The 23,062-nt window shown below is 44.1% G+C and overlaps 1 protein-coding gene across 3 annotated transcripts in view; it reads left to right on the forward strand.

Annotated features, from left to right (window-relative positions):
* The window catches only part of LOC310753784 (putative helicase senataxin), a 200,780-nt gene that overhangs the window by 157,170 nt on the left and 20,548 nt on the right, over positions 1-23,062 (forward strand). For all 3 annotated transcript variants that reach the window (XM_083595122.1, XM_083595124.1, XM_083595123.1), the window contains 7 exons: positions 12,351-12,498; positions 13,404-13,505; positions 17,511-17,626; positions 18,282-18,353; positions 19,367-19,519; positions 20,599-20,706; positions 21,838-22,025. In XM_083595122.1, coding sequence (XP_083451248.1) covers positions 12,351-12,498; positions 13,404-13,505; positions 17,511-17,626; positions 18,282-18,353; positions 19,367-19,519; positions 20,599-20,706; positions 21,838-22,025 — 887 coding nt within the window. The remainder of the gene's footprint in view (positions 1-12,350; positions 12,499-13,403; positions 13,506-17,510; positions 17,627-18,281; positions 18,354-19,366; positions 19,520-20,598; positions 20,707-21,837; positions 22,026-23,062) is intronic.

Below are 23,062 nucleotides of genomic sequence, written 5' to 3' on the forward strand. Positions count from 1 at the left end.
CTGTCTCTGATCTGTGAAAAGACAATAAATTTTCACATCATGAACAGATTTTATCCATGCACAAAATTCTTTGAACTTTGTTAGAATCTGATTCTTCCTTTTTAACATATAAATCCATGCATATTCAGAATAGGAATCAACCACAATCAGGTAGTACTTGGCATTGCCTCTAGAGGGTGATAGAGGACCAATTACATCAGCATGCACCTGCTGAAAAGCTCTTTTGACTATTTTACTAGGCTTTCTGCCCTTCTGAGCCACAGTGACCTTTGTTTCTACACATCACACGTGTCACATCATTATCAACATCATCATTACATTCATTACTGATGCAACAACCGCATATGACGTATCCATGCTGTTGATTATCATAAAACAGAAAAGGGACTCCGGAAGCAGGACCTCCCTCTGCTCCAACTGGTCACACCGAAACTTCATCTGTGTAAGATGTTTTTGCAAATCTCCCCCAGTTCTCAGCTTCATATTGGAAAACTTCTGGAAATATAATAGGGCATCACACCACCATCTGGTTGGTGCCTGTGGCATTGGGTTATCTATAACAAACCACAGTCTTTGTCGAAGCAAAAGCGCTTCCATTTTTACACACCATCCTGAATAATTATTGCCCATCAGAAGCAGACAGTACATCGTTCCGATTCCGTGCTTGGAATCCATCTCGGCTTTTACTTTATAGCCAAAAGCCTTTGCAGCATCAAACAGCAGCTAGCAGTCAGCAGTCATAAATTTCAACAAGCAGCTCGAGGGGGAGACGCCCGAAGATGGCGGCTGTAACAACTTCTCCTTCATGAACCCTCCGGATTACAAACCTTTTATAGCCTTTTATAGCCTTTTACAGCCGTCTTTTTAGCTGTTTTTAATTGACTTTTAAATCATTTTACCTCTGTTAGAAGTTTTAATCGTTTTACTTCTATGGTTGGCCAATACGTATCAACAAGGATATTCAAACCTTCTGCTGATTAGTAACGCCGCCTTGAAGATTGGGTTATGCTGAGCAGTGGAGGAGGAGTAGCAGAGGAGTTGCGGCCATAAAAGATAAGTTCTCTTTTGTCTCCGTTTACCTCTACTTTGAACCTCCGTAGTCAGTGAGACAGCGACAAATGGGTAATGGCAAGCGACCAAGATCTGCTGAGAAAGGTTGTTCACCTCCAAGAGCAAAGCAGTCAAAGCTTGAATCTCCCCCACCATCTACTAACAATAACAGCAAAACGGAGCAAGTAATTGTTTCTGCGGTCGAAACATACAACCGCTTCTGGCCTCTGTATGATCAAGGAGAGTTGGAAAAGCTAGCTGATTCAGCGGGGGATGGAAGCCATAGGGAAGCCCTCCTCCCTGACACCTTAATTACCCCTCCGTCACTGAAACGGGAAGCATTAGGGCAAACTGCCCATGATTTAGTACCTGATCAAATACAACTGGTAATCAGGACTTTAAGCTTCATTTTCAAGGAATTGGAGGGGATTTCTTTGTCATTGAACAAACTTTCACGGGCCCTTCTGGCTCATCTACCTTCCTCAACTGAGCTATCTAATTTGCATCAATCTCCAGTGCAGCTTGTAAGTGCCTTAAAGAGACAACTTGATCAGAAATCTCTCCCTAAGGGCCTAAGATGCAGGCTGCCACTGCTCCAAAGGAATAAGCAATCTTTGATTTTTCAACCTAACAAAATATGTTTATCCATTTTTTCCCGTGACGCCCCCAGTCTTAGGTGGAATAACCTGAGGATGGCTAAAGGGTACCTTCGTGATTTGTTAAATATTCCTTTTTTCCAGATAGATCTTATATCTGTAGCACCCCTAAATGCCACGCCCTGGCCAAGGAAATTTATGCTCTCCTTCCAGTCTGCAAGGATCCCACGTCTTCTTGCAAGACAAAAAGATCGGCTGGCACCCTGGGAGATTGTAACAACTAGAGTCTTTAAGGACACGAGTGTTAAACCTCTTTTTGCCAACATCTTAACTGACAATGAACGCTCGTTTCCTTCTTCTGTCCCTATAATAACGGGAAAAACACCTAGCCGGGTATCCCCTGTTCCACCTGCGACCCCAAGTGCCCATCTAGTTACGTTGAGGAATGATCCAATTGCAAGCGGAGATTGGAATATCCCTGAAGAGAGAAATCTTATCTCCTCTTATGGAAAACTCCCTTCAGAAGAACAGCAGGCTATTCTCGATAGATTGGATCTACTCAAACAAAGACTTCTATCGCAAGGGGACCCCTCTATACCGATGAGAGAGGAGAGCAGGCGCTCCACGTCCCACATGGCGTCTCCATCAAATGCCCTGATAATTTCTCAACCTGTTACCTTGTTACCCCCTACTGATCTGAATCAGCAGTCACCTGTTGACCAACAGCACCATCCTACCGTGGAGGAAGTTGATAAACTCAATACTCCCGTCTTAGATCTTATGCCCAATCAAAATATGGAAGTTGATGACTCCTTTGCCTCAATGCCTGAGCTAGAATCTACCCTGCCTGAAGATCACCAGGAAATGACTATGCATGCACCATCCTCACGTTCATGTCCTTTAACACATCTGCGTGATAATTCCTCTCCATCTGCGCAGCAACTACAAGTGATGGCTGGAACACCTCTTAGCGCTACCCTGGCTAAGACTGATAATTCTGACGGATCTACTAGTGTAGCCCATCAAAGACTTGTTACTACTCACCTCAATGAACAGCATCCGACCTCACCAACTTTGCCTAATTCTTCCTTCCCGGCAAAGCCCTTCCTGCCTGTTAATGTTACCAAATCATCGATACAATTAACACAGAAGAAGACCTTATCCGCACAAACTAAAATTACCGATTTCCTTATGGGTCCTCGTTCTACCTCCAAGAACCCATTAAACAACTCAAAGTGACAATTACCGGGACAGCACAAGGACTCGACATTATCAATACTTAGCTGGAACATTGCTGGTTGGAGAACCAAAAAATCAGACCCCGAATTCAGGAAGTACATAAATTCATTTAAAATTATTCTGTTCCAAGAAACATGGGATGAGGAAGAGATTACCATAGACGGCTTTGATCTTCTAACACTTCCGGCCTCCCCTTCTTTGAAAGGTGGTCGCCCCAAAGGGGGCCTTTTGATTGGGATTTCACTCCAACTTCGCGCCAAATTCACTCTGGTACGGGCTTCCCCGCCTTTTGCTCTATCTGGACTGATCACAGAAGGGAAGTCCTCATTACTAATTACTAATGTTTATCTCCCCCCCGAAGGCTCAGCACCTGATCTTGATTGGAGATGGGAATCATTTGAAAATCACCTACTGTCATGTCATACTAAATGCCCTAACTCGTACTCCTTAATTGGGGGAGACTTTAATGCTCGTATTGCCACAAATTGGGTCTTACTAACCAAGTCCAAATGGTGGACTTCCCCATGTTTGGACAATTTTGACTTGGAACATGCCAGAATTAGAACTTCAAAGGACAACAGAGTAAACAAAGCAGGAGTGACCCTTTACCAAATGGCCATTCGCCTGAATCTAGTATTTTTGAACGGCACCTTCCCCCCCGATATACCGGGGGAGTTCACACACCTGGGACTAACATCTAACAGTGTTATCGATTACCTCCTGATCTCCGCAAATCTGGCCGTTAATGTACTTTCCTTCCAAGTTGAAAACCAACATTTCAGTGATCACCTCCCAATAGTGACCACTCTGTCATTGTTCCGGTGCCAGAATGACAATAAACACTCAGTCCTTCTGGAAACCTCATCATCGATCAAAATAAGAGGGATCAAATGGTCGGAGGCTGTGGCCCAAAAATACCAGGTTTTCTTCCATAGGGAAATCAACGCCTACTTACCTCAAATAACTACTGATTTACAAGATTCCAATTCGGTTTTGAAACTTTTTAACCTTCTTATAACAAACCTTACCACTTTTTTTACATCACCTCCTCAAAAGGCGAAAGTGGCGCATTGCAGTGCTGGGGCCCCTTGGTTTAACACCTCTTGCAAACAAGCAAGATCCCTTCTTCGTTCCATCTATAATGAATACAAAAACTCTAATGCTCAGGCTCTACCATCTTCCTATTTACAAGCCAAAAGAGCATACAAACAGACTTTAAAGCTGGCCAAACGCGAGTGGTATCAAAAACGTTGGCGAGCCTTGATTGCGGCCTCGAGATCCCGCAGACCACAGGAATTTTGGGCTCTGATAAACAAAAGAGGAAGGAAGTACCCACTGACGATTATCCCTGCGCCCACATGGGAACAATTCTTGAGTAAATATTTCTCCTTGGCAGAGGAATCCAACTCATCCACGGAACTCCGAGCCGACCATCTACCTTTGTGGCCCTCCACTGACCCAGACCTGATAATGGACTTGATATTAGATCTGAAAACGGGCAAAGCCCCCGGGCCGGATCTAGTCCCTGCTGAGGCTATTGTTGCGCAACCGAGGTGGTGGGCTGAAATTCTGGCCAAAGTCTTTGATGCAATTAATTCTACGGGGCTTATCCCTAGGTCATGGAAGGAGGCCGTGATCGTGCCAGTCCATAAAAAGGGTCCCCCTGCTGACCCGGAGAACTATCGGAACATCAGCCTTTTGTCTATCATCGGGAAAATCTATGCAAAATTTTTGCTGTCCAAGCTGTCCCATTGGGCAAACGACTCAAATTTGATTGGCCATGAGCAAGCGGGCTTTAGGAACAATTATTCGACCTCTGACCATATGGTAATCATGTATCATCTTGCCAGAAAATATTCTGCCCCGAGTCGGGGGCGCCTATGTGTCGCTTTTATAGACCTAAAGGCTGCCTTCGACAGTATCCCAAGAAATTGCCTATGGAAGAAATTAGAGAGATGGGGCATAGATAGAAGGCTGTTATGGCTTATAACCCAATTACACCATGGGTCGTCGGCTAGAGTGAGACTCACACCGGCGGGAAACCTATCCAACGAGGTCCCAATAAATAGAGGTGTGCGCCAAGGCTGCATTTTGGCCCCACTCCTCTTCAACCTGTTTATCAGCGATATGAAGCTCTTTCTGAACGAGTCTCAAGCCAACATTCATGCCCCCCGCCTAGCTGATTTTCGCTGCCCTTTGCTCCTATATGCCGACGATGCAGCGATCCTTTCCTACTCTAGAGTTGGTTTATGCAGAGCTCTAAAGATTTTTGCGGCTTATTGCAAACTTAACCATCTGACAATTAATCATGGGAAATCTAAAGTCCTGGTCTTTACCAGGTCTCGGAAAACTTACAGCTGGAAGTTAGATGGAGTCCAATTAGAACAGGTTTTCAAATTTAAATACCTGGGAGTCTTTTTTCATTACAATCTAAGCTGGAAGCCACAGATACAGTATTTACTAAACAAAGGGAAAACAATACTTTATACTCTACTCCAATTTCTTGCGGCCGACGGAGCCTCTCACATCCCTTCTGCATTGAAGGTATACCACGCAAAAGTGGTTTCCACCCTTTGTTATGCTGCCCCGCTCTGGGCCCCAGGGTCCAATTTAACATCACTGGGGACATTGCAGAATCAGTTTCTCCGTCGCCTTCTGAAACTCCCCATGTGTGTGAGCAACGCAGCCATACGTCTGGAGTTAGGGATTGCATCATTGGAGACTGTCATCTGGAAGCGAGTCTTTGGCTACTGGCTGTCCAGCTGGCATAGGCTTCCCGACCATTACCTTTTTCAGTGCCTCTGGCGGGACGTCTTTGTCAATCCGTGGGTAGGGAAAATCCATGCCAAACTTCTGAGCATCGGAATTTCCCCAGCGGACTCCTTAAAGATGAACTTACGCTCAGCCAAAAGCCTTATTGAGCAAAGATTAGCGGACATTGAAAATCAACACAACCTCGCCAGGGGTGGGGGTGTCTGCTCCCCCAGGTATCACGGAATAACCCCACCACTTGGCCTTCCATCATATATGTCATCTCTTTCATCAGTACCACACCGACGTGCATTTATTCGTGCAAGGTTCAATGTCTTTCCATCGAACCTGCTGAACCACAGATTTTCTAAGGGTTTGGTGTCTCCGCTATGTGTGTGTGACGGGGAAACTGTTGAATCTCTTTCACATATAATGTTCAACTGTCCCCTACATAGCGTAGCCAGGGCTAAATTCCTGGGTCCTGCTTTACTGCGCTTGGTTGGCAGGCCTGTTGAGTCACACGCCGCACTGCTTTTGCAGGATACAGATCCTTCTGTAACTCTGCAGGTGGCGAGATTTCTGAATGCGGTTATCTCACACTCAAAAACCACCAAAAACCAACAACAACATCAAAACTAATCGAACTGTTACGATGAGAGTGCATGTCGGAGTTCGTCTTCAGTTTTCCTTTTCTGTGATCTGTCCCTTGGAGCTCTCCTGGCCCCAAGCTGTCACTTGGCTCTGCTCAATGACCCACCCTTGCATCGTGGTGTCCACCTCCTGTTGTCAGATATATCTGTTTTTATGTCCCTGTGTTTTTATGTTTGTACATATTTTATGGGCTAATAGCCGTAAATAAATAAATTGTAAGCAGCTCGCTAATTCCAGTGGCAGCGCTCACTTTCCGAGGTTTTAATTGCCTCGTAAATCACAGTACTCGCAGCTCCCCACTCCTGGCTGGAATGCAGGTCTCTTTCTCATGGCTCATTGCAGCTTCACACCGTGCTTCTGTGCCGATCGGCAGGCTCCCCCCGGACGCAAAACCGGCGTCGCTGCTCCAGAGTGCGATGACCCGGAACCATCCTCTGCTACCAATGTTGGAATTTGCCCTGGGGCTGCCTGCAAGCCCCCGAAACTCCAAACGTCCTCCGATGTGCGCGGCACTGGAAAAGGCATCTCCCTTCTTCTCCAGGGTGCTCCAGCGACATAAATCAGCTTGATTTCTGCACGCTATACTTCTAGCATTACGCAGCAACAAGCGTGGGACATTGTAGATCTAAGCTACTATTTATTTACACTCTATATACAGACTACAGCATAATGGTGTCCGTTCTCTTCCGAGAGAACAGAAGAAGTGAAAGTACAGTCCAAAGTACATACAATGAAAGAGAGATAAGGCTGTCTTCCGTTCCCATAGTCTTCTCAGACAGGCATGTGATTTACAACAATCTCAAATGCAGCGACGGTGGAGTGAAATGCTAGCATCCATGAGCCACCATTCATCCTCCAACCACCTCCAGACACTCACAAAGAACAAAAAAAAAATTTTTTTTTCCCCTTCCAGTAGCACCTTAAAGACCAACTAAGTTAGTTCTTGGTATGAGCTTTCGTGTGCATGCACACTTCTTCAGGTATCTGAAGAAGTGTGCATGCACACGAAAGCTCATACCAAGAACTAACTTAGTTGGTCTTTAAGGTGCTACTGGAAGGAAAAAAAAAAAATTTTTTTTTTGTTTTGACTATGGCAGACCAACACGGCTACCTATCTGTAATCACAAAGAACATTCACTGCCTTCAGTGGTTGTGATTTAAATGAGAGGTAGAGCTGGGTATCGTCTGCATACTGGTGAACACCCAGCCCATCTCTTCTAATGACTTCATATACAGTTGCAATTGAAATTATTCAATCCCCATTGCTCATCAGGTTTATTATCAAAATTTACAGACTTTAAACTGTTTGCAATGAGCAAATAAAACAAAAGCAATTGAAATAGCTCAACACTGCAGATTCTTCAAGTGGTTTTCCCAAATTCAGCTGACATTGTAACTTATGCTGCAGCTTGTGGGGGACAGAGCCCTGAGGCACCCCACAAGTGAGCACCCAGGGGTCTGAACACTCATCCCCCAACACCACTTTCTGGACATGGCCCAGGAGGAAGGAGCGGAACCACTGTATAACAGTGCCCTCAGCTCCCAACCCCTCTAGACTGTCCAGAAGGATGTCATGGTCAATGATCTCAAAGGCTGCTGAAAGATCCAGCAGAACTAGGAAAAAGCTTTCACCTTAGTCCCTAGCCTGGCGGAGGTAATTGACAAGCGCAACCAATGTAATTTCAGTCCCCTGATGAGGCCTGAATCCTGACTAGAAGGGATCCAAATGGTCCACATCCTCCATACATTGTTCAGCAACCACCCGCTCAGTTTCCTTGCCCAAGAATGGAAGATTTGATACTGGGCGATAGTTGGCCATATTGGCTGAGTCCAAAGATTTTTTTTTAAGAAGCGGTTTAATAACCACTTCTTTCAGTGGGTCTGGGATGACTCCCTTACAGAGGGAAGCATTCACCACCCTGCAGAGTCCATCGCCCAGCCCTTCCCCGCTCTCTTTTATTAGCCAGGATGGGCAAGGATCAAGGAGACAGGTGGTCGGTTTCACTCGTCCAAGCAGCCTGTCCACATCCTTGGAGGTAACAGATTGGAATTGATCCCATGCTTCTTGAATAGACAGGACTCTAGCACTCTCCCGCCCCAGCCCTGTTCCCACGGTGGAGTCTACCTCTTTCCGAACCTGAGCAACTTTATCTGCAAAAAAACTTTGCAAAAAACCATTGCAGGAGATCTTGGGGTCCTCACCAGGCCCCAATGGCGAAGGTTGTTCCGTTAGATTGCAAACCACCTGAGTCTTCTGCTGCTGTTTTCTGCAGATGCAGTAGAGAAAGGCTCGACGTTGAGCTCTAACCCATGTTCTGTCTGATTCGGAGTGGGATTTCTGCCACTGGCTCTCTAGCTGTCTCAACGATTGTTTCATTGCCCTCAAATCTGTGGAAACCCATGGGGCTGTCTGGGTTCCATGCAATCTGAGAGGGCGCTTTGGAGCCAGACAGTCGATAGCCCTGGTTAACTTCGCATTCCAGCGGGCCACCAGGGAATCAGCTGAAAGGCCCTCAACATGGGATAAGACATTCCCTGCCACCCTTTGGAAACCATTTGGATCCATTACGTGGTGGGGCAGACCATCCAAGTAGGTCCCAACTTCCTGCAGTGGGGAAGGGTCATGGAGAAGTCTAGTTGCACCAGGAAGTGATCCAGGCTGTCTTATTTCCACGGCAAATAACAAGAACCACATATATTATGTTACGTAAAATGTGGGGTGCTGGGTTATTGTTGTTAATTAATGGGAAGGGACATAGCTAAAGTGGTAGAGCATCTGATCTGCATGCAGAAAGGGTCCCGTGTTCAATCCCTGGCATATTCAGATAGAGCTAGGAAAGGCTTCCCGCTTAAAACCCTGGATACCTTCTGATGATGATGATGATGATGATGATGATTTGATTTATATACCGTCCTTCCTCACAATATCTCAGGGCTGTTCACAGGATGAAAATGCAAGGTAAATAGTTAAAATAAAAACAAAACAATATGCCCCCTCCCACAAACACATTTAAAAGGCTGTAAAATAGTCTTATAAAACCAAAAAATACAAAAACAAAATACAAATTAACATGTAACGCATAACATTTAAGAACAACTAAAAACAACCCTACCCCTCAAATAAGCAACACGTACCCAAGTTAAAATCCCATCCCCATTAACACCATTATTTTTGCAAAAGGGGGTTGGCCCACACCCTCATTGGCCCACACCCTTTGGTGTTGCCCTGCTGGAGGCATCCTTGCTTCCTATGTTTCCATATAAACAGTGTTCAATAAATTAATGAATGAATGCTCCTCTATTATATACTGGTTTTAGACTGGTGCTGTTTTTTTATTTTAGATAGGGTTGAAATAATCTAATCTGGACCCCATTAAAGGTAAAAAGGTAAAGGACCCCTGGACAGTTAAGTCCAGTCAAAGGCGACTATGGGGTGTGGCGCTCATCTCGCTTCAGCCTGAGGGAGCCGGTGTTTGTTCACAGACAGCTTTCCGGGTCATGCGGCCAGCATGACTAACCACTTCTGGCGCAACGGGACACCGTGATAAGTGCCAGAGCGCACGGAAACACAATTTACCTTCCTGCTGCAGTGTTATCTACTTATCTACTCACGCTGGTGCACTTTCAAACTGCTGGGTTGGCAGGAGCTTGGACAAAGCAATGGGAGCTCAGAGGCTCAGTGGTTTAGACCACAGCGCAACCCACATCCCTTGGACCCCATTTGTTGGGATGTGAATAGATGCTAGGAAAGGACAATATCTAATAAATATATCCTCTGCTAGCATCTATTCACATCCCAACACTTTCTTCTCTTTTAATTGGGCCTGTTCTTGTCCATTTGGTACTTGCAAGGAACCAATTCTTCCAGGACGCGGCACCTACTCTCTGGAATCCCCTGCCCACTGAAATTAAGCAGGTGCCTTCCTTGTACCATTTTATTTATTTTTATTTTTTTTAAAAAATAATTTTTATTAACCGACCAATCAAATCAAATCAAATCACATCACATACCGGTAAATTCCGAATTACAAAGCCGAATTTTAAATTTTTTGTTGGGGGGACCCATATTTCAAGTTCCGAAGGGGATTCCAATCATCTTCTTGCTGCTGCGTTAATATCCACAAATCTGTCCAAATAATGTTCATAATTCTATCCAGTCCTATCTTGCTGTTCTCACATCTCATCTTGTTCGTATATTTTTCTTTTTTTCTTTATGATCTCTTCTGATAATCTCCTTAAGCAGGTAAACACCAGTTATAATCCTGTGTGAATTTTCCGTTCGTCCAATCATCATGTCGAGATGGTTTCCATATATCATCACTTTCATAAATAAAAGCACTCTTTCCATCATCAGTCTCGCAGATCTGTCGCCCTTCCTTGTACCATTTTAGACGTACTCAAAACATTTCCATTTAGGCAAGCCTACCCAGCTGTACAATTTTATTATGTACATTTGTTCTTTTAAAAAAAATGTTGATTTTTATCTCTTTCTTTTATTGCTTTATTATTTTACTATTTTTAAAGTCTGATTTTTTTGCTATTTTGTATGAATGTTTTATTTCACTCTATGTATATATTTTTAATTAAGCAGTATATAAAACATGTTAAATAAAAAAAACAGAAAATATGCAGGCATTGTTTTTCTTTGGACAGAAATGCAGTGGTTTGCATTACATACGCTTCAGGTTACATACGCTTCAGGTTACAGACTCCGCTAACCCAGAAATAGTGCTTCAGGTTAAGAACTTTGCTTCAGGATAAGAACAGAAATTGTGCTCCGGCAGCGCAACGGCAGCAGGAGGCCCCATTAGCTAAAGTGGTGCTTCAGATTAAGAAAGGACCTCCGGAACAAATTAAGTACGTAACTAGAGGTAGCACTGTAAAATGCTGGAGAATACTAAGCCTTCTAAATTGTTATGTATTGGGTCACACAAGGACACAAAAGATGCAAGAGGAGGGGGGAAAGTGACAACTCTAAATGGTTAAGGACTCCTTTTTTCATGTCATTTTCCTTTAAAAATAAATTTCAGAGTGCACATCTGGGGTGTATCTATAGGAGGCAGTGATGTTAAAAGAGGATTGGATAAATTCATGGAAGGGCAATCAATGGCTTCTTGCCATGATGGCTAGGCTATGCTCTGTTTCCATTGTCAGAGGCAGTAATCCTTCTGAATACTAGTTTCTTGAAACCACAGGAGGGGAAGGTGCTCGTATGCTCATGTTTTGCTCTCTGGTTTCCCACAGGCATCTGGGTGGCCCCCATGGGAACAGGATGCTGGACTAGATGGGTCATTGGAGTAGTCCAGCAGGCTCTTTTTAGTCCTACTTGTAATAGACCCTTTGAAATTACTGTGCATGAGTAACATAGGCCCCATAATTTTAATGTGTGCACTTTGAATAAAACTTAGTTGGTGTTATGTACTGAGTTGAATAGGATCCAAAATGCAGCAGTCTGATTGGTCCGCAGGAGCCACTCAATCCAGCTCCAGGTGGAAGTGAATCCACAACATGATTGGCCTACAGGAGAATCCCGGAATTAGCCAATCACATGCGACCCATTGTTTAAATAATGTATATAAAGCAGACAGTTTGGGGGAACTTCCATTCCTCGCTACTATGAGCTGAATAAAGAGCATGAAATCCACACTCGACTCCGAGTATATTTCAGTTGGATATGACCCTTGGGCTTTAAAAAGGGACTTTGATCTGAAAAGGTGGAAGACGACTGCCCTGCATTATTGCACTTAACTTTTTCTCAGTCTTCTTTATGCCCAGAGTGCAGAACTAGAACTAATGGCTAAATATTAGAGGGTACTTCACAGGGGCAGGAGCTTTTCAAAAGTGCACAGGACTGCCTCTGGAGGTGGGCAGGCTTTCCATTACAGTGGGTCTTTTACCCAGCTATTTTTTCAGGGATTGGACTAGATGACCTCTGAAAGACCCAACTTCAATTACTGTATGCACTCCTAGTCTGGGCATGACTATATGGTTGATTTGTTTCAATGGGTATATTCTAGGTATATTTTACAACCCTATGACTTTTTTTTTTCTTTAAATCTCCAGAGATCTGGGAAAGAGAATCCTGTAGAAAGCAAGATCAAGAGGAACCGTGTGCTGGTCTGTGCTCCGTCCAATGCTGCTCTAGATCACCTCATGAAAATAATGATTGTTGAGTTCAAGGAAAAATGTCAGGACAAGGAAAAGCCTTTGGGTATGATGAGTTCTTGGCCCGTTCTCATCTGTGGAATTCACAGCTGGCTTGGTCATAACTGAAGAATAAGACATTATTCCGCGTTTAAGTCACTTAGACCCTCCCCCACCTGCCAGTATAGGTAGTGGGTGCTTTGCTTTTCCTAAGGCATTTGTCCTTGCAGAGAATCCATCTGAAATCCTTTGGGACAGGGTTGGATCTTGGTGGTGGACCATGTGTTTGGAATGCTGAAGGCCCCCAATCTAATCTCCCTGATGCCCTCTGTTTATCCCGTAGACTCCAAGCAAAGCCTTTCTTGTACATCCTTACACTTTTTAAAGGTTCTTTGGGATCCTTTTAGTGCTGCACTTACCTACTAAAAGCTTTGCTGCACTTATTTTTACTGGTTTTAGTGTTGTATTTTTATTTTGTTGTTTTGTCTTGTTTTCTGTAAGCTGCCCTAAGGGTGTCTGCAGCAAAAGAACCTTGACGAGGAACGAGTTTCATAGTTAACTGTGCACTGTGTGAATAAGTAATTTTTAAAATCTGTCCTAAGACTTCCAGCATTTAGCATTTTAAGATACCCACGAGTTCCAATGTTATGAGACAGAGGGAGAAACTTTTCTGTAGCCACTCTCTCCATGCCTTGCATAATTCTATAAACATCTGGCTTGTTGCCTCTTGCCTTTTCTCTAAACCAAAAAGTCCCAAATGTTACAACCTTTCCTTGTAGGGGAGTTGCTGTATCCCCTTGGTCATTTTGGTTGCCATTTTTTGAACTTATTCTAACTCTTATTGAGGATGTGCAAGATGCAGATTTCAGGATTTGCTAAGCAGATCAAAAGTATTTATTTGCCAAATGTCTTTCTAGTTTAAAAAAGCTAGCTGTACTTCAGCAGGGCTCTAAGTGTCTGTTTCACACCCAGGAAACTGTGGTGACATCAACCTGGTGAGGCTGGGGGAAGAAAAATTGATCAGCAAGGACGTACAGAAATTCAGTCTGGATGCCCAGGCCAATCGCAGAATGAGTGAGTAGTTTGTAAAGGGTTCCTCCCCCACACCATTTGCTGTCTCCTAATTAGTCTGCTTAACAGTGGGGTTCAAAAGTTGGTTCTTCATAGCCCCCAGTCTCTGTTCTATCTGGGACAGACCTTTCCCAGATTGTGACCAGGGATGAAATCCCGTAACACCATCCTATCCCTCCCATCCTATCCTGGTCTGCAGCCAAATATGTTTATTTTATCAAATATATACTCTGGCTTTTACTCTGGCTTTATCTAAGCATAATTCAACAATAAAGCATCACACACAAAACAAAAAATATAACTGAAATCACTTCAGCTATAAAGTCTTCTTAAAAGTCATTCCCAGCAGTTTTAAATCAGTTTCGTAATTGGGGTATAACAGGAACCTCTGGGTTGTAATGTTAGTAGACCCATTGAAATCAATGGAGCTGACTGGCACTGGATATTGTTATAAAGATTGGGTGTCACCCCCCACTCTGCTAAGCAGTAGCAAAATTCTAGGCGGTGTTCCAGGTGCTCACCCAGGATCTGTGTTCCTTTGAGAATCAAGGTGCGGCAGAGGCTTGTGTAGCTTTAAGAAATATGATTTATTCACATATTTACACCTGAGTTTAGATAAAGGGAGTCCAGATCTTACAGCATGGTCATCTCAAGAAGGGCTTGTTCCCTGTTCTCCCAGCCTGCCTGCTCAAGATGGAACTTTCTCTCTCCGCCTCCCTTTCTTCTTCCCAGCACACCTTGCTAAAGGCACTCTTTTCATGTTACCTCAAATACAGTCACCCAGGGAAGCCTTCTAAATCCCTGGTTACTGTTCACACCTCAGGACAGTGGGGAAGGACAGCTCTCTTGCATTGCCAATGGCCCTTAATGGCCCTGTATTGTTCATCATGCGAAAGGCGGGGCTGGATGAATTCCTAGCCGGAATTAAGATTGCCGGAAGAAATATCAACAACCTCAGATATGCAGATGACACAACCTTGATGGCAGAAAGTGAGGAGGAATTAAAGAACCTTTTAATGAGGGTGAAAGAGGAGAGTGCAAAATATGGTCTGAAGCTCAACATCAAAAAAAAGAAGATCATGGCCACTGGTCCCATTACCTCCTGGCAGGTAGAAGGGGAAGAAATGGAGGCAGTGAGAGATTTTACTTTCTTGGGCTCCATGATCACTGCAGATGGTGACAGCAGTCACGAAATTAAAAGATGCCTGCTTCTTGGGAGAAAAGCAATGACAAACCTAGACAGCATCTCAAAAGGAAGAGACAGCACCTTGCCAACAAAGGTCCGTATAGTTAAAGCTCTGGTTTTCCCAGTAGTGATGTATGGAAGTGAGAGCTGGACCATAAAGAAGGCTGATCGCCGAAGAATTGATGCTTTTGAGTTATGGTGCTGGAGGAGACTCTTGAGAGTCCCATGGACTGCAAGAAGCTCAAACCTATCCATTCTTAAGGAAATCAGCCCTGAGTGCTCACTGGAAGGACAGATCCTGAAGTTGAGACTCCAATACTTTGGCCACCGCATGAGAAGAGAAGACTCCCTGGAAAAGACCCTGATGTTGGGAAAGATGGAGGGCACAAGGAGAAGGGGATGACAGAGGACGAGATGGCTGGACAGTGTTCTTGAAGCTACGAACATGAGTTTGACCAAACTGCGGGAGGCAGTGGAAGACAGGAGTGCCTGGCGTGCTCTGGTCCATGGGGTCACGAAGAGTCGGACACGACTAAATGACTAAACAACAACAATTATTTCTTAATGGCCATAGCTTGGCTAGGTCGTTTTGCATAGGCTAGCCCAGGAATTCCTCTGCAGCTTGTATATTGCCTTCATATCCGAAATAATCAAAACCTTACCATTTATTAATTTCTAGGGATCTCCCCACCATATAACAATATAACAGTATAAACCCACAGTTTAATGAATGTCAGAAGCATTGAATTTCAGTGTGAGAATGACAGACTTCCGGGTTAGCGCGATCGGCTAATGGCGGATTCCCTCCGAGCTCCGGAGGGAATCGGCTTCGCAGGATCTGGGTCTTGCCGCTGCGGCGACACGGGGACCCTCAGAAATCACAGGCGCTGAAGCCTGTGAACCTGGTGACTCGGCGGGCACCATTTGCGCCCCCCGACCTGCGAAGGAGCCTTTTTAAAGGCTTCGGAACGGGGGACGGGGTGAGCGGCGCGGTGCTGAGAGTCGACTGCTCCTCCTGCGGAGTGAAGCCGCATGCCATGGTCGGAGAGCGCTGACTTCTTCTTGTGAACAATTGGATTCTAAAAGTAACAACTCGTGAGTAGTACGGAAATTGGACTTGTAAAGGAATTTTTTTTGTTGAATTTGGCACGATCAGGGAAGGTGCAAACAGGAAGTCCGCCTCCCCATCTTGTAAATAATTTAAAGCAAGGACTAGTTAACTAAGGTCGAGAGAATTTCTTTTTCTTCATTGGGTAAAAGACATTAATTTCACGATTTGGCAGTATAAGCATAAATAATTTTATTGGAGGATAAGAACTAATTTTGAGAGCTGAAGTGCCACCCCCCCGGACCCGGGAGTGATCCGTGAGAGAGCCTGTTGAGGAGATATAGAAGAGTTTGACAGCTGTCAAAATTAGCTGTCAAGAAGGAAAAAGAGAACTTTGTTTCTGCTGTCTCTGCTGGATATATTTGTTGCAATTTGGTTATATTTTGTTGAAAACAAGGAAGAACTGATACAAACTAACTTGATTTTTGGATTTGAACTGGAAAGAATACTAAGTTACCAAAATCCCTCTAGAGGGGGATTTGGGACATTACAAGAATGGCTGGAGGAGGGAAAATTCAAGCTGGGTTGGACAGAGTTTTTGTTCTCTTGGGAAAGCTACAAGGCCAAATGGATGTTTTGGCTACAAATGTTGCAACTCTGAACTTAACAGTAAATAATATCACTGAATTTGATAAGGATTTGACTCAGGAAGCCCATGCAGCTGGACAAAAAGAGAAACTTGAGAGTGTGGAGAAGGAGACATATGTTGTTTCTGAGGAAAAGGAAGGAGGAGCTGTAATTTTGCAGATGACAAAGGAGAGCCAGAGGCCTGACATGATGGTTACAAAGGAAAATAAGAAATCGAGCCAGAGGCCTGACATGATGGTTACAAAGGAAAATAAGTACTGGATGATGAAAATCTGGTTTGAATTGGAGATTGAAGAATGGAGAGATCTCCTTATGTGGAGATCTGAAGACCTATGGATTACAAATTTGATTAAGGTGGAAGTTGGAGCTTTCGGGACAATTGGACTTAAAAGGAGTAAGAAACAAGATTCGGGCTCCACTTTTAAGTATGGAGGTCTGGCTGGAAGAAATATGGACCTTATTGGGACAGAGCTTCTCCGAGATCTGGTGTTTAATACTAAGGACTATCAAAAAAACCGGCAGAGAGGAATTGAGAGAGAATTAAGAGCCTCGGATGTGAGGTCTCCAGGCTGATAGTAGATTAAGACTGATGGACATCTGTTGGGGATCGAAACTGGGAAAGGGGGTGGTGGGGTTTGGGAATCCAAAGGGTGTACAATTATAATCTGTTTTTTATTTTGTTTTGTTATTAGTATGAAAATTGGGGAATTCGTGGAAGGGAATTTGGGTCGACTTTAGAAAAAGGTTTTAAGAATGAGCACTGATGTACAAATATTGATGTTTATAAGTTAAAATTGGTTTGTTTGTTTTTTAAATGAATTAAATATAAAAAGGTTTAAAATTGGGGATAAGAACTTGTTGAACTAACAATTTGAATTGGAATATAAGAAGGGGAGGTGTGGGGAAGTCAGGGAAATATGTTATTGAAAATACGGATTGTAAACTTTATGTGTTTTTAATTTTTTTTGTTTTTTCTTTTTTGATTTTTTTATTAAGATGGAAAAATTTAATAAATATTTAATTAAAAAAAAAAGAATTTCAGTGTGAGAATGGTAAGCAACCAAAGTTCCATTTTGAAAGTGGGATATAAATTTCTAAATTAAAAGCATTTGGTTGGATTCCTTAGGCCGAGCAGCCCTTGGGAAAGATCAAGACATCCACAAGCGGAAGAAAGAGATAGATCAACGACTGGATGCTCTTTCTTGCCAGTGTGCTATAGACGAAAGCCAAAGCAAAGAGAAGGTACTTGTTAGTTGCCATGTGTAATTTGACCAGGATTATTATATCCTACTCAGTCTGTCCGGTAGGCTGTGGTCTGAAACTGTAGTTCAGACATGCTCTTCAGTTAAAAGTGTGAAGGCTTGGAGGCACAGCGGATGGGCCGAAACCTGATGTGGGGTAGTGGGGAGACACATGTTTTACTTGCTCAGATGCTCAGTCTTCAGTTAAAGTGGGGATCAAGTAGCAGGGAGGCTGTTCAGAACTTTTTTTTTCCTTTCCGTAAGCAGCCCTATATTGAGTCAGAAAATAGATCCATCTAGCTCAGGCTTCCTCAAGCTCGGCCCTCCAGATGTTTTGAGACTACAATTCCCATCATCCCTGACCACTGGTTCTGCTAGCTAGGGATCATGGGAGTTGTAGGCCAAAACCATCGGGAGTGCTGAGGTTCAGGAAGCCTGATCTAGCTCATTATTGTCAACATTGACAGGCAGCAACTCTCCAGGGTTTCAGACAGGGTTACCTGGCAGCCCTACCTAGAGATACCATTGGGGATTGAATCTGGGACCTTTTGCATCCAAAGTAGATGCTCTACCACTGAGCTATGCCCTTCCCCATGATTGGTTGAGTATTCATGTCAAAAATGAGTAAATTCCCACCCACCTCATCTTTCTTTCAGAAACAACAGTTAGAGCAGGAAACTCGCAGGCTTGCAGAAGAGAGCAAGAGGCTCACTGTTCAACTGAAGGAGGTATGAGTTTCATCACTAAGATGCTCTTAAAAACAACCTTGGTGAACTGCTTCATCTCACCATGCAAAAAAGTGCTTGTGTCTTGGATTAGCTCCAGCTAGGAAATCAGAATATCTCTCCTGTTAGTACAGATCACTGATTGTGCTGCTACTCTGTTGCACATCAGCCACGTGCCATTATCTCAGCCAAATCATAGACTAGGGTTGCCATAGGTCTGGGAAATCCTGGACATGTCATCTTTTGTTGGGCCAACATGCCCACCCCGGGGGATTTTTACATTTTAAAGGAAATGTCTGGGTTGGGGGGGGCTGGTTTGCTTGTTTGTTTGTGTTTGGCTTGGGCATGGGAGGCTTGGGCGCTGGTGGCTTTCTCCCACTTCCTCTTTCAGCTCTATGGACTGTATACAGTTAATTTTTACCCATTTAGATTAATGAGCGCAATGGGCTCGTCATGTTCATTCACTGGATTGGATACAACCCTATGTGCTTTCCAAAGGTGGGTTAGGGTAACTTTCCTCACCACCTCATGCCATAGAAGGTGAGGCTGTGGCTTGGTGGGCACCGAGAGAAATTCTAAGGGGCACTGTTGCCTTCCTGAGCACCACATGGGTGAACACATACACCTTCATATGGACTCTAAGCAGGTATTTGGCTGTGTTTATCCTGAGTCATGGGAGCATTGGGAAGCTGCTTTATACTGAGTCAGGCCATTGATCTAACTTGGTCAGTATTGTTTGCCCTATCTGGAGATATTGGCGATTGAAGCTGACACCTCCTGCATGCAAAATGGGTACCCCTTCACAGAACTATGGCCTGTCATTTTAGCATCCAATCCAGTTCTTCTTCTAAAAGCAGCTGACTTCATCTTCAACCACACACTGAGCATGGACTTGTTTTGCCTGCCTGACCATGGCTGCTGTTGCAAAAACAAAACAGGCAGCTGAAAGAAAACTGGTCTCTGTCTAAAAATTAGGTGCTCTTAATAAGGAAGTTCCTGGCTCTTGTGTTTCCCAGGTTTGTGGGCGATCGCAAAGCGACATGAAAACGAACATCATCCTGGAGTCTCACATCATCTGCTGCACACTGAGCACCAGTGGGAGCAGCCTGCTGGGTGCAGTATTCCAGCGGCTGGACTGTGATCCTCTGAGTTGCGTCATCGTGGACATGGTTAGTGGGGGATATAGGCACTACAGTAGCAAGGGCATATTTGGGGCAGGAGGATGGAGGGTGTCTTTAGTACCTTTTACAGATTGCAGAAACAGCCCTGTTCACTTTGGCTGCCTTGTTTTGTATTTATACAAATGTTTCCCCACCACCAGCACCCTCTTCTGACATTAAAAGCCCTCAAGGCAGCTTTTTTGTTTGATGTGTTTTGACTGTTTTTAGTGGTGTTGCCTGCTTTTTTCCTCTTTTTTATTTCAAGGCGTGCATAGGTGGTTTGCCAAAGGGGGGTGGGTGGGCAGACGGGGGAGTCAGATCATTGCCAGTTTTTCTTTTGTGAAATAAGTATTTTCTTGTGTCCTTAACTGTTACTTACCGTATTTTTCGCTCCATAGGGCGCACCGGACCATAGGGTGCACCTAGGGTTTTTTTTTGGGGGGGGGGAATAAAGAAAAAAAATTATCCCCCCCCCCCAGCTCCAAAGAGCAAAGAAGCCAAGACAGCGAGTGGGATCCATCCCGCTGGCTGTCTTGGCTTCCTCTTTAGCCACGTGCAACCTCTCCAGCTGGGAGAGGCTGTGCGCGGCTTCATTTTTAGCCGTGGGGCTGGGGTGGGGGAAGCCCCCAAAACAGGTCCAGGAGCGGCGGCAAGATTGCGCGCAACCGCGCCGCCACTCCTGGAGCTTGCGGGGCTGGCGGCAGGGGAAGCTCGAGCTTTTCCCGAGCCCAGCCCCCAGAACAGACAGCTATCCGCAAGCCTTCCGAGCGCAGCGGGAGTTCCCGCCAGGCTCCGAAGGCTTGCGGATAGCTGCTTGAAGCCGGGGGAGCGCAGCGGAAGTTGGCACTGCGCTCCCTGGGTTTCAGGCTGCAGGCTGAAAGATCCTGGATCGAAAGATCCTGGCCTCTTCCCTTCCACCCCAGACTCCTGAAAACTGGATCCAGAGGGTCAGGGGAGGCTATTATGTCAGAATGGATGAGTTGCAGATGTGGTATAGCAGGATTTGATACAAGGCGACTTGTGCGGCGAGATCTTAAGATCTCTCTCGATCTCTCTCATTTAAACTGGTCCCTTTGTCTTTTTAAAAGGCCATGCAGGCTTGTGAGGTTGAAACTATCATCCCACTCATTCATGGCTGCAAAAAGCTGGTCCTGGTTGGAGACCCAAAGCAGCTCCCTCCTACAGTTAAATCTATGGTGAGTATGTCAACAATTAAGGTGTTTTGACTATCCCAGAAAAAAGTTGTAGAGCTGAAAACTGGCAGGCTGTTTATAAGCATCTAATGACCCTGCTTTTGGCATAAATAAAGTAAAACATCTATCAGGTCCTTAATGGTGTATGAGCTGCCTACAGTGAAAATGATTCAGTTAGTTTATCTGATCAAATTATTTACACAATTCTGTGAGTTTCTGTGAAATCAGCCTGTGTGATTACCATGTTAGTAGACAACATCCCTTTTGGTTAAAAAGAAGTGTATATACCAAGTACTGTTTTTCTGGGAGACACTCCAATGGCTGGTAGGGCAGAGGCAAGAGTAGATAGGGCCATTGCTTTAAGAATGTATTTTTTTATATGTATATCAAGGGATATTCCCATAGCAGTAGTCTTTGAGAGACTTTTATTTTTCTCAAGCACCACCATTTCTCTTAGTTCTGATATGCTGCAAAGAGCATAAGGAGAGGGGAGAAGTTCCTGCACCCTCTTACGCTGCCATCTTTCCCACTTTCAAATAAATAAAAGATTGGGTTATTTTGTGGGACTGTTTCCCAAGCCTCTTGGGTAGCCCAGAATAGTTCACTCATTCCTAATCTCTAGTTCAAATACAGGTGAAACTCGGAAAATTAGAATATCGTGGAAAAGTTCATTTATTTCAGTAATTCAACTTAAAAGGTGAAACTAATATATGAGATAGACTCATGACATGCAAAGCGAGATATGTCAAGCCTTTATTTGTTATAATTGTGATGATCATGGCGTACAGCTGACGAAAACCCCAAATTAACAATCTCAGAAAATTAGAATATTAAATGAAATCAGCAAAACAAGGATTGCAAATAGAGCAATATTGGACCTCTGAGACATGAGACCGAGCAATGCAGAAGAGCTGAAGGCTGCTATTGAAGCATCCTGGTCTTCCATAACACCTCAGCAGTGCCACAGGCTGATAGCATCCATTCCACGCTGCATTGATGCAAAAGGGGCCCAGACCAAGTACTGAGTACATATGCATGCTTCTACTTCTCATCTCTTGTTCTTTAATTGTTGCTGCCTGTGCTTAACCCATTCCCTGAAAGTTTTACTCCTCCTCCCCTCCCTTGCTTTGGCAGAAAGCTGAGGATTACGGCTACAGGCAGTCTCTGATGGGCCGACTCTGCAGACACCTGAATGGGCAAATCCAAGAAAAACACAGTGACAGGCTTCCAGTCCTGTGCTTGAGGACTCAGTACAGGATGCACCCAGAGATCTGCCTCTTCCCTTCCAATTACATCTACGACCATGCCCTGAAAACTGACCGGTGTGTAGACATCTTACTAATTTTTTTACCTTGCCTCAAGGCAACAGGCATTTCATGAAAAGGTGACCTAAGTGTGGACATCGGTTCCATATTACCCTGGAATTTTGGCTGGTGGTCAGGGATGGTGGGTGTTGTATTCCAGCAACACCTGGAGGGTCCTGCTTTAGCTCATCATATCTGGTGTGTTTGTGTGAATGAATGTACTTGCTCTGACACTACTGGTGAGTACTTAGTTGAATGAAAATTCTGTGCATGATCATAGGCCTCAAACCTGACTCTTTCCAGCAACCTAATTTGATACTTTAATTTTTTTCTTCCATTCTAACCACTTTCTTGTTCTTTCTTTTTTAATATACTGTATATTAAAAATGATGGTGTTAAATTCCATCCATGTACAATTTTTAGTGAACGTTCCCTAATAGTTGCTGACAGAAATTTATATGGTGCTTTTGTCCATAAATTGTTCTGTTTAACCTCTTCAGTGTTTCTATCCCAATTTAATTCCCACCAGCTTTTTAGATTTTGTTGGGGGCAAAATTGGTTCTCAATAAGTGTTTTGTATAAAAGGGAAATGCTATCTCTTATTACTATATTTTCATATTCTGTTAGTTTCCTTGTAGCTTCATTTTTGATCTGTGTATTTGTAAGAAATGATCTCGGCTGATATCCTAACAGCCAGGAAATTTGATTATTTTCTAAACGTACTTGCATTTCTGCTATTGTAAGAGGTTGTATACCGTATTTTTCCCTCTATAACACGCAGATTTTTTCTCCTAAAAAGGAAGGGGAAATGTCTGTGCGTGTTATTGAGCGAATGTGTGGTCCCTGGAGCCAAATGGCAAAAAAAATCAGGCAAAAATCAAATCGCGCATCTCGGAGAAGGGAAACCTGAAAAGAGGAAGTGGCTGCTTTCCTGCATTCTGCCTCAGGGTCTTACTGCCCACCCTCCTCTGTTTCCTTGCTGTGTTTGCTCAAACGGAACAAAGAGCAGGGAAAGCCCCTCCCCTCCAGGCAAGCAGAGGGGAAAGCAGAGTGTC

The sequence above is a fragment of the Podarcis filfolensis genome (assembly GCF_964270895.1).
Source record: "Podarcis filfolensis genome assembly, chromosome: W".
In the NCBI taxonomy this organism is placed as follows: domain Eukaryota; kingdom Metazoa; phylum Chordata; class Lepidosauria; order Squamata; family Lacertidae; genus Podarcis; species Podarcis filfolensis.